Source organism: Sarcophilus harrisii, chromosome 1 (assembly GCF_902635505.1).
Source record: "Sarcophilus harrisii chromosome 1, mSarHar1.11, whole genome shotgun sequence".
Taxonomy (NCBI): Eukaryota; Metazoa; Chordata; class Mammalia; order Dasyuromorphia; family Dasyuridae; genus Sarcophilus; species Sarcophilus harrisii.
Genome location: NC_045426.1, coordinates 673824133 through 673836078, shown reverse-complemented (window position 1 = coordinate 673836078; position 11946 = coordinate 673824133). Strand labels below are relative to the sequence as shown.

General features: G+C 39.5%; 1 protein-coding gene across 1 annotated transcript in view; it reads left to right on the top strand.

Moving 5' to 3' along the window:
- Window positions 1–510: 510 nt before the first annotated feature.
- Window positions 511–11946, top strand: part of ANKLE2 (ankyrin repeat and LEM domain containing 2) — a 34177-nt gene continuing 22741 nt past the window's right edge. The window contains exon 1 of the mRNA XM_031956345.1: window positions 511–1157. Coding sequence (XP_031812205.1) covers window positions 881–1157 — 277 coding nt within the window. The 5' untranslated portion in view covers window positions 511–880. The remainder of the gene's footprint in view (window positions 1158–11946) is intronic.

Genomic DNA, 11946 nt, shown 5'->3' with positions numbered 1-11946 from the left:
GGGGGAGCCCGTAAATGTTTAATAATGGGCGCGGTGAGAGGGTGGGGTAACACCCCGGACGCGTTTTAAAGTTTGCATGGACATTAACATTTCTCCATCTCTTTCTAGGTAATCGACAACCACAGAAATAGACCACGCTCTGGTCTGGCAGAGGGCGTCAGTTTCTTGGTGCAAAGGCTCGCGCTGCAAGGGGCTCCAGCCCCTCGGGCAGAGCGATGCAGATGTTGGGTGAAGGGGCGGTCCCTGCTGCAGAATCCCGCCTCAGGGGGAGGCAGAAGCGCACGCGCAGCCCAGGGACTGGCAGACTCGGGAGTGTGTGCATAGTCTCGCGTGGGAGCTAAAATGACCAGGGAGAGGGGAAGTGGGAAGCCCGGGGCGAGGCCCTCGTGGGGTGGGGCAGGAGATTCTGGGGCGGGTTCCATTGGATTGGGCGGGGCAGGGCTCGCACCAATCCCTTCAAAGGGGAGGAGGCGAGAGCTCGGTTAGCGTACTTGGACTTGATCTTGAGGATGACGGGAGGAGAGCGAGCGGGGCTCGGATGCGCGTGCGCATTGGCATTCCGGTGCCCAATGTTGAGCCTGTGGGGTCGGAGACCTCGGGCATTACTAGGTCCCCGTTTGTGTGTAGTTGACTGGACGCCCCCTGGAGTCTTCCCGGGCCGCGGAGGGGGCGGCTGGCGCTCCGAGGACCCCGTGACTTCTCTACCTTCTTTCTGTCAGGCAGCGCTGGAGGCAGGCGGGCTGCGCGCGCAGCCGCCGTCGTGAGGGCCCGGGCAGGACCCCGGCGCTGCTGAGGCGGCCGGAGACTGAGCGGGAGCCGAAGCTCGAGTGGGAGGCGTTGTCGTTGTCGTTGTCGTCGTCGTCCGGGCGGGGGCGCGGCTATGTGGTGGGGCGAGGGGCCCGGAGAGTGGCAGACGCTGGCCTGGGAGCTGTTGGGCGCGTCGGCTGTAGTGCTGCTGGTCCGCTGTCTGGTTCGCCTCCGGGAGCAGTGGCCCAGAGCCAGCCGCCACGGCGTCGGCCCAGATCGCGGCAGCGTCTGCCTGAGCTCCGGTCCGGGCCCCGACCCCAGCTCCGAGCCCAGCCCTAGTCCGGACCCCGGCCCGGCTCCCGGCCCAGACCCCGGGCCTGCATCCCCGGCCCCGAGAGGCCTCCGCTCAGGTGAGACTGGAGGCGCCGCCCCCCGCCGCCCCCCGCCGCCCCCCGCCGCCCCCCGCCGCCCCCCGCCGTCCCCCGCCGTCCCCCGCCGCCGCGACGCGCCCTCTGCCCGGCCCAACAACAGGCCTAATAACGACCATTCATTTTGGTGTCTCCGTATCGCGGAATAGCCTCGTGCGGCCTCCGCGTTCGCTCCCGCCCCGGCCTGACGGGCCCGGTGTCTGAGCGCCGCCCCGGGCTCCCGAGGCGGCCCTCGAACCCAGGCCTCCCCGGGGCGCGCCCGTTGTCCATTAGGCCTCCGCGGGAGGCAGCCAGGAGCCGCAAAGGGCTCAGCCGGGATTTCCTTACCTGGGAGAAAAACCTGTCAGAAAATAACGAGCGGGATGTCAAGTTAGGGGAGCTACACGCAGCGCTTTGTGGGCCCCGGAGCAGCGATAAGCGCTTGGTTCTCTTGCTCATTCTCCGTTGTAGAGGCTGCTGGCCCGGGGTCTAGTGCAGTCCCGGACTGGTGACAGCCGGGTGCTCTCTCACTGTGGCTCCTCCGTGCTGCCAGAGGGCTTCCGTTCGCTGGGCGTCACTGTTCTGGCCTTCTGCCCCGGTGGGAAGCGGGCCCCGATGCGTTCGAGGAGATGATGATGGAGACCGGGCCCGCTTCGGAGGCAGCCGGATTGCAGAAGTCACTCTCCTCCATGACTGAATCTATTCACTTTTCCCCAACAGCACACCAGTGTCTCAGTCTTTCCTCGTCCTCTCTAACATTTGTTGTTTTCCTTCTCTGTCTTTTTAGGTGTGAGGCGCTCAGATTGTGCTAATTTGCATTTCTCTAATCACTTTCTCATAAAGCTATATACAGCTTTGACTACTTCATGTAAAAACTGAATGTTCCTATTTTTTATCATTTATCAATTGGGGAATGACTCTTATTCCCATAAATTTAACTCATTTCTCTATAAATTTGAGAGCTTAGGCATTCATCAGAGAAACTTCAAAATTTGTTTCAGGTATGATTGCTGACTATGCTTTCCTCCATTCTGCATCCTCCCTATTTATTCTTGGCTCTCTATCCTTATACCTGTCCCTTCTCAAAAAATGTTTTCCTTTTGACTTCTGCCTCCCCCAATCTATCCATCCTTTTATGAGCATTACTCCTTTCTTATCTCCTTCTCCCGTTTTCCTGAAGGATAAGATAGATTTCTATACCCAATTAACTGTATACTATTCCCTCTGAGCCAGTTCAGAGAAAAAGAAAATTGAATCATTCCCCACTCTCTTTTCTCCCATCTTTCCCTCCATTGTAAAAGCACTTTATTGCCTCTTTTATGTGAGATAGTTTACCCCTTCTACCACAGCTCTTCCTAACTGCCATAATAATGAGAAAATAAAAATGAGACAAGGCTTAACTTTATTTAGACCCTTATAATTTCCCTTTCTTATTTACCTTATTATGCTTCTCTTGAATTTTGTATTTGAATGTCAAGACTGTCTATTCAACTCTGGTCTTTTTCTTAGGAATGCTAAAGCTTTTTTTTTTTCTCTCTTTTTTTAAAATAGCTTTTTATTTACAAGTTATATGCATTGATAATTGCCAAACCTTTTGTTCAATTTTTTCCCCCCTCCCTAGGTGGCAGGATGACCAGTACATGTTAAATATATTAAAGTATAAATTAAATGAAAAATAAGTTTACATGTCCAAACCGTTACTTTGCTGTACAAAAAGAATCAGACTCTGAAATTTTGTACAATTAGTCTGTGAAGGAAATAAAAAAAATATGCAGGCAGGCAAAAATAGAGGGATTGGGAATTCAATGTAATGGTTCTTATTCATCTCCTAGAGTTCTTTTGCTGGGTGTAGCTGGTTGAGTTCATTACTGCTCCCTTGGAACTGATTTGGTTCATCTCACTGCTGAAGATGGCCAGGTCCATCAGAATTGATCATCATACAGTGTTGTTGTTGAAGTATATATTGATTTCTGGGTCCTGCTCATTTCACTCAACATGAATTAGCGTAAGTCTCTCTAGGCCTTTCTGAAATCATCCTGTTGGTCATTTCTTACAGAACAATAATATTCCATAACATTCATATACCATAACTTATTTAGCCATTCTCCAGTTGATAGGCTTCCGCTCAGTTTCCAGTTTCTGGCCACTACAAAGAGACCTGCCACAAACATTCGTGCACATACAGGTCCCTTTCCCTTCTTTAGTATCTCTTTGGGATATAAGCCCAGTAGTAACACTGATGGATCAAAGGGTATGCACAGTCTGATAACTTTTTGTCTCTCTTTTGGGAGGCAATGGGGTTACGTAATTTGCCCAGAGTCACATAGCTAGTAAGTGTTAAGTGCCTGAGTCAGAATTTGACTTTTTTTTTCCACTGAACAGTTTTAAAAATAGAAACTACACACTATTAACCATATGCAAGCATGCTCATTTATAAGAAATGTAAATCAGAACAACCCTGAAGATTTTTCCTCACTTTGCAACTTGACAGAGATAACAAAAGCTGAGAATTGTCCATGTTGGAAGATTTCTAAGAAGATAAGGACATTAAAGCATTGTTAATGAAGCTAAAGCTATTTGGAATTATGCAAATAGTGACAAAAGCTCTATATTCTTTAACAGAGATTCTATTATTAAACCTACCCCAGGAGGTCATGGATCAGAAGAAAGTCCCCAAAATATTTATAGCAGCATTTTTTTTTCTTGTGAGAGCAGAGAATAGTATGAGATAGAACTGGAATGTTGGTCTGGAAACATGATGAAAGGGACTGGAGACAGGATGCCAAGTCAACAAACATTTATTAAGCAGCTACTAAGTGTTAAGCACTGGGTTTGTAAAGAAAGGCAAAAATTGGCCTTAGCTTCATGGAGCTCACTCATGATCTATCTAAAGGGAGAAACAACTTGCAAACAACTAAGGATAAACAAGATAGATGAAGGACAAATTTCAGATAACCTCAGAGGGAAGGCTCTAATATTAAGGTGGATTGAAAAAAGTCTCTTCAAAAAAGATGAGGTTTTAGCTGAGAATTGAAGGAAGCAAGAGAAGTCAGAAGGTTGAAGTGAGGAGGAAGAGAATTCTAGGCTGGGGAAACAACCAGTGAAAATGCTGGGTTGTAAACAATACTTTATGATGACCAGTTCTGATGGACCAGGCCATCCTCAGCAACGAGATCAACCAAATCATTTCCAATGGAGCAGTAATGAACTGAACCAGCTATGCCCAGAAAAAGAACTCTGGGAGATGACTAAAAACCATTACATTGAATTCCCAATCCCTATATTTATGCACACCTGCATTTTTGATTTCCTTCACAAGCTAATTGTACAATATTTCAGAGTCTGATTCTTTTTGTACAGCAAAATAACGTTTTGGTCATGTATACTTATTGTGTATCTAATTTATATTTTAATATATTTAACATCTACTGGTCATCCTGCCATCTAGGGGAGGGGGTGGGAGGGTAAGAGGTGAAAAATTGGAACAAGAGGTTTGGCAATTGTTAATGCTGTAAAGTTACCCATGCATATATTCTGTAAAAAAAAAAAAGGCTAAAAAAAAAAAGAAAATGCTGGGTTGTAGAGGGAGTGTCTTGTTAGAGTGTCTCACAAGAGTCACCTGATAATAAAGTATTCTAGGGGAATAAGGTGTGAGAAAATAGAAGAGAGTTAGGGGCCAGGTTATGAAAATCTTGAAAATCCAAATAGAAGGTTTTATTTTTTGATTCTGATTATAGAGAACCAGTGAAATTTATTGAATAGAGTAGAATTCCCTGGTCAGCCCTGTGCTTTAGAAAGGTCATTTTGCTAGTTGAGTGTGTGATGGATTGGCTATTGTAATTGTCCAGATATCAGAATGCTGAGTGACAATCTCAAAGGAGAGAAAGGGTGTGCAGGAAAGTTATTAGAAGTTAAATTTTATAGGCTTCAGCAACAGATTGGATTTGGGAGGATCAGAGAATGAGAGTTTAGAATGATACCTAAATTGCAAGTTTGGGGTGACTGGGAGGATGGTAATTTCCTTGACAGTCAATAATGCAAGTTAGTAAAAAGAGGATTGCAGGGAGAGGAGGAAGACTGAGTGAATTCAGTCTTGGACATGTTGACTTTAAGATTTCTGACTGATAAGTAATTTGAGATATTTGATAGGCACCTGGAGACTTGGGGGGAGATCAGTAGGAGGGTTAGGGCTGGATAAATAAATCTTAGCATCAGCTGCATAGAATTGGCAAGAGTCTAACTATGTCATAATGAAGATGTGTTCTCAAGATATTGGAGTGTAGCGTCACTGTCAAATGATTCAGTATGAAATTAAATCACTGGTGTAACATAGTCTTTCCACTCAGAAGGGTTCGATCTTCCAGTTTTCATTTTGATGGCTATTGTCAGTGACCCTCCCAGAATGTGGTTGGGGCAACTACAGAGAAAGACTGAATTGCTGTGGCTTGGGAATTACCACCTCTGGGATGATGTTTTTTGCTTAGTCATGATGAATATTTTTCTTTTTCATTATTTTTACAATTTTAATTTTATTCCCATTTTTATCCCCTTAGGGAGGATCTAAACCATCTTGTATATTTGACCAAGCCCCCTCTCTACAGCTTTCACAAGTGATCTTGGAGATCTCTAGTGAGGGGGAGTCCAGCACTGCCAGACAACCCATTCTTTCCTCTCTCCAGAATTCTAATTGTTAGAAATTTTTTTCTCTTATTATGAACTTTGTATCTCTGCCACCTATGTTCCAAATTCTGCCCTATACAAAGAACTAAGTACAACAGATTTAATTTTGTCTTCTGCATAACAACTTTTTAAATTCTTGAAAGCTACCGTCATTTTTCTTCTTAGACCTCACAGTACCCAAGTCCTTCAACTGAGCTTCCTGTAGCATGGTCTTGAGCCTCCCAGCCTTCTCCTGATCACCCATCTCGGGGTGCCCATAGTGTTGTTGAGATAATTGGTATGGTCCAGATGAGTAAAGCATTGTAGGACTGTCCGTTCTGGTAGTCATGCCTTTCTTAGTGCTGACAAACATCTTTTTGTTGTTCAGTTTTTTTTTGTTTTGTTTTGTTTTGTTTCCAGTTGTCTGACTCTCTTGATTCTATTTGCAGAGATTACAGGAGTGGTTTGTTATTTTCTTCATTTTTACAGATGAGCAAACTGAGACCCAGGGTTATGTGACTTGAACAGTCTCATAACTAAGTGAGCTGAATTTGTCTCTGGATTTGTACCTGAGGCTAGATTTGATATCCCGATTCTTGGCCAGCGGCTTTATGCGCTGCACTAGCTAGAAGCTTTATATGTCTGTGCTATTATCTTGTATAAAATTTGCAATCTTCTGATAACTATTCGATTGTTTTCATGTGTTCTGTAGTCACTTGTGATTTCCTTCATCTTGTCTTTGGGTTTTTGATTTTTAACATTCTTTTAAGTTTTCTTCAGTTTGGTCCATCCTTTTAGTCTTTTAATTTTCTTGAACTAACAAATAATTGTAAAATAAGTAGCTCAGTTTGACTGTACTCTAAATAAATAACTGTACTGCTTTGCAATTGAAGACCAAGCATTTAATAGCTTAAGAGTTTTTTTTCTTTATCTGTCAAGTGGAGATAATGTTTTTACCATCTGCTTTATCTCAAAGTGCTTTTTGAGGCAAATGCTATGCAAACTTTAAAGTGTTATATAATTGGAAGTTGTCCTTATTTTTGTGACATTTGCAAGTTTTAAGTATGCCATCAATACTTTTGTCTAAGTCATTGACAAAAATGTTGAAACTGTCTGGGGTGTAGACAGTAGGCTGCAGAAATTTACTATTTAAACTGGAGGCTGAAAACCCTGGAGTTCCATAGGGATGTTCATGTGTGAGGAATGGGAGTTAGTCATTATATAAATCTCCTGGTTCTGCTTAGGTCATTATGCTTCGTTTTAGTAAGGCTCCCTAGATTTCTCCGAAACTCTCTTTCCCCTTCATCATTTCTTGCTGTCTTAATATAGTATTTAATAATCTATTATATTCACAGAGCTGCAATTTTTATTCAGCTATTTTCCAGGTGATGAGTACCTAGTTTGTGGTTCTATGACACAGCAAGGGGGAAAAAAAAGCTGCTATGTAAATATTTCTTGTACATATGGATAATTTTCTTTTTTTCTTTTTTTTAAATTTTTCCTTGGGCTACATAGATTTATATATGGACTATGTATAGTATATGCTATATATAGTATATAGTTTTTAGTAAATTTTCAGGCATCATTAAAAATTGCTTCTAATCTTTGTCATTTTCTTCTAATTTTAGACTTTTAAGAATCTTTATCTTCTTGATGCCTGAATTTCTTGATTCTGTGTAGAAACCTGTAGCTTTAAAAAAAGAAAAATAAATCCTCTTTAAAATACAAAGAAGCATTTCTCAAGACCTTTACCTTTTTGACTGTAAAGATTAGATTGCATTTGTTGTATATTAAACTGGAAATTGCTTTTTACAAAATTTTAGGCCTAGTAGAAGGGACCCAGAGATCATCGAATCTAACTTTCTTTTAGAAGATGTGGAAGTTGAGACCCAGTCATTTGATGTACTCTCTAGATCATGCAAGGATTTAGTGCCAGTATTGGGCCTGGAGTCCAAATCTCCTGTTTCTCTTTTTTTTTTCCCTCATGTTTTTTTTCCCCTTTTGGTCAAAAAAAAAAAATTTTTTTTTTTTTGGCACAACAGGACAAATGTGGAAATATATTTAAAAATATTGTACATATTTAATCTATATCAGATTATTAGTTTTCTTAAGGAGGGAGAAATTTAGAACACAAAGTCCTACAAAAATGAATGTTGAAAACTGTCACTATATGTATTTGGAAAATAAAATACTATTTAAAATTTAAAAAGAAATGAGACCTTTATTAGAGAAACTTGCTGCAAAGATTTTTTTCCTATTTTATTGTTTTTCTTCTAATTTTAGCTGCATTGGATTTGTATAAAACCTTTAAATTTGATGTAAGCAAAATTACTCATTTTACCTCCATCTTTCTTGTTTACTCATGACTCTTCCCTATCCATTGATTTGATAGGTAATTTCTTCCATATTCCACTAATTTGTTACTCTTTATATCTAAATCATATACCTATTTTGAACTTATTTTAGTGTATGGTGTGAAGTGTTGGGCTATACCTTGTTTCTGATAGACTACTATTTTCTGAACAGTTTTTTGTGCATTAGTGAGCTCTTGTCCTAATAGCTTGGACCTCTGGATTTATCAAATACTGGTTTTTTGCTTCTGTATATTTTGTGCCTTATATTTTTCACTGATCATGCTTTCTTTTTGTCTTCTCCAGTATCCTTGTTTGGATAATAGCAGCTTTGTAATTTAGTTTAAGATCTGAAATTGCTAGACCCCTTTCTTTCCCAATTTTTTTTCATTGATTCTCTTGATTTTCTTGACATTTTGTTCCTCCAAATGAATTTTGTTATTTTTTTTTCTGAGTAGTAATTAAAAAAATTTTTTTTTTTTTTTGTAGCTTTTTATTTATAAGATATATGCAGGGCAATTTTTCAGCATTGACAATTGCCAAACCTTTTGTTCCAATTTTTCCCTTCCTTTCCCCCACCCCCTCCTCCAGATGGCAGGTTGACCAATACATGCTAAATATGTTAAAGTATATGTTAAATACAACATATGTATATATGTCCATAGAGTTATTTTGCTGCACAAAAAGAATCAGACTTTGAAATAGTGTACAATTAACCTGTGAAAGAAATAAAAAATGCAGGCAGATAAAAATAGAGGGATTGGGAATTTTATGTAGTGGTTCATAGTCATCTCCCAGAGTTCTTTTACTGGGTGTAACTGGTTCAATTCATTACTGCTCTATTGGAACTGATTTGGTTCATCTCATTGTTGAAGAGGGCCACGTTCATCAGAATTGATCATCATATAGTATTGTTGAAGGCTATAATGATCTTCTGGTCCTGCTCATTTTACTCAGCATCAGTTCATGTAAGTCTCTCCGTGCCTTTCTGAAATTATCCTGCTGGTCATTTCTTACAGAACAATAATATTCCATAATATTCATATACCACAATTTATTCAGCCATTCTCTAGTTGATGGGTATCTACTCAGTTTCCATTTTCTGGCCACTACAAAGAGGACTGCTACAAACATTCTTGCATATACATGCCCCTTTCCCTTCTTTAAAATCTCTTTGGGATATAAGCCTAGTAGTAACACTGCTGGATCAAAGAGTATGCATAGTTTGATAATTTTTTGAGCATAGTTCCAAATCGCTCTCCAAAATGGCTGGATGTATTCACAATTCCACCAACATTGTATCAGTGTCCCAGTTTTCCCACATCCCCTCCAACATTCTGCATTATCTTTCCCTGTCATTCTAGCCAGTGTGACAGGTGTGTAGTGGTATCTCAGAGTTGTCTTAATTTGCATTTCTCTGATTAATAATGACTTGGAGCATCTTTTCATATGGCTGAAGTAGTTTCAATTCATCTGAGAATTGTCTGTTCATATCCTTTGACCATTTATCATTTGGAGAATGGCTTGATTTCTTATTAATTAGCTGACTAGTAATTTTAAAAAATAATTTTTATTGAAGCTTTTTATTTTCAAAACATATGCAAGGATAATTTTTCACTATTTATCCTTGCAAAACCTTGTGTTCTAATTTCCTTCCCCTTCTTCCCACCCCCTTCCCTAGATGGTAAGTAATCTAGTATATATTAAACATGGTAAAAATATATGTAAATACAATATAGGCATACATATTTATACAATTACCTTGCTGCACAAAAAAAAAAAAAATCAGATCAAAAAGGAAGGAAAAAATAAGAAAGAAAATAAAATTCAAACAAACAATAATAGAAGTGAAAATGCTTAGTTCCCACAGTCTTTTCTCTGGTGTAGATGGCTCTCTTCGTCATAAGATCATTGGAACTGGCCTAAATCATCTCATTGTTGAAGAGAGCCACGTCCATAATTGATTATCTTATAATCTTGTTGTTGTGTATAATGATCTCCTGGTTCTGCTCATTTCACTTAGCATCAATTCATGTTGGTCTCTCCAGGCCTCCTTGATATCATCCTGCTGAGTGTTTCTTGTAAAACAATAATATTCCATAACATTCATATTATTGTAACTTACTCAGCCATTCTCCAACAAAAGGGCATCCACTCAGTTTCCAGTTTCTTACCACTACAAATATTTTTGCACATGTGAGTCCTTTTTCCTCCTTTAAGATCTCTTTGGGATGCAGGCCCAGCAGAAACACTGCTGGGTCAAAGGGTATCACAGTTACATAACTTTTTGAGCATCGTTCCAACTTGCTGTCAAGAATGACTGGGTGTATTCACAATTTCACCAACAATGTATTATCGTCCTAGTTTTCCCACATCCTCTCGCACATTTGTCATACCTCAGAGTTGTCTTAATTTGCATGTCTCTTATCAATAGTGATTTCTATGACTAGAAATGGTTTCAATTTTTCATCTGAAAACTGTTCATATCTTTTGACTATTAATTGGAGATTGGCTTGAATTCTTATAAATTTGAGTCAGTTCTCTGTATATTTTAGAAATGAGGCCTTTATCAGAACTCTTGAATGTAAAAATGTTTTCCCAGTTTATTGCTTCCCTTCTAATCTTGTCTGCAGTAGTTTTGTTTGTACAAAAACTTTTTAAAAATATAATCAAAATTAGCTATTGGATTGTAATTTTTTGATAGTTGGATATACCAATGAATAAGTAAATTAATTTAGGTAGTATTGTCATTTTTATTGTATTAGTTTTTATCTACCCATGAACAATATTTCACTACTTGTTTTCCCTCTCTTATTTGTATTACAAAGTGTGTTTTCTAGTTGTCTTTGTCTAGTTGGCAGGTAGATTCCCAAATGCTTTATATTATCTATATTTTAAGTGTAATTTTTCTTGGTATCTTTTCTGGATGAATATACAGAAATATTGATGATGGTTTAGATCTAATCTTTACCTTATATCACACAACCTTGGCAAAAAAGTTTTTTCATTAATTTTTTAGTTGACTCTAGGGTTCTCTAAGTAGGCCATCATATTATCTGCAAAAAAGTGATAGTTTTGTTTTCTTTTTACCTGTATTAATTCCTTCAATTTCTTTTTATATTTCTTCAATGTTAATAGCCTGGGAATTAAGTTTAAGTATCAGTAAAGGAAAGACCTAAAGACCTAATTAGACCTAATTGACCTAAAGACCTAATTAGACCTAATTAGACCTAATTAGAATCCTGAATATATAGATATATATCATGTTTGGTTCTATTGAGCAGCATTTATTTGAATTTAACTAACCAAAACCAAATTATACTCCTAGATCTTTTGACTTTAGGGTATGTTTTTCATCTACAGTTATTACTTTTTAGAAAAAAATTTTCATAGACAGTATAATAAATAATTTAGTACTAGCACTCAGTTGAAAATCTGGGAAGTTGGCAGTCATTCCTGACTACTTGTTTAAAATTTTACATTCAAAAAGCATTTTTTAAAAAGAATTATGGTTAATATTTTGCGGGGGTGGATATATAATTCAAATCTATGATTTTATTGGTGTAAGGAACTCCTAGTGTGGAAAATCCTTTCATCAATATCATTAGCAATTCATATCTAGGTCTGCATATATGTGGAACTCATTATGTTCCTCCCCTTCCCTCAAGTTCTCCCCTTCTATTACTATAGAGGACAGCCCCATCCTTCCAGTGCCCTAGGGACCTAGTTGTCATCCTTAACTCCTTACTCTTTTTCATTACCCATAGCCAGTCTGTTGCTTA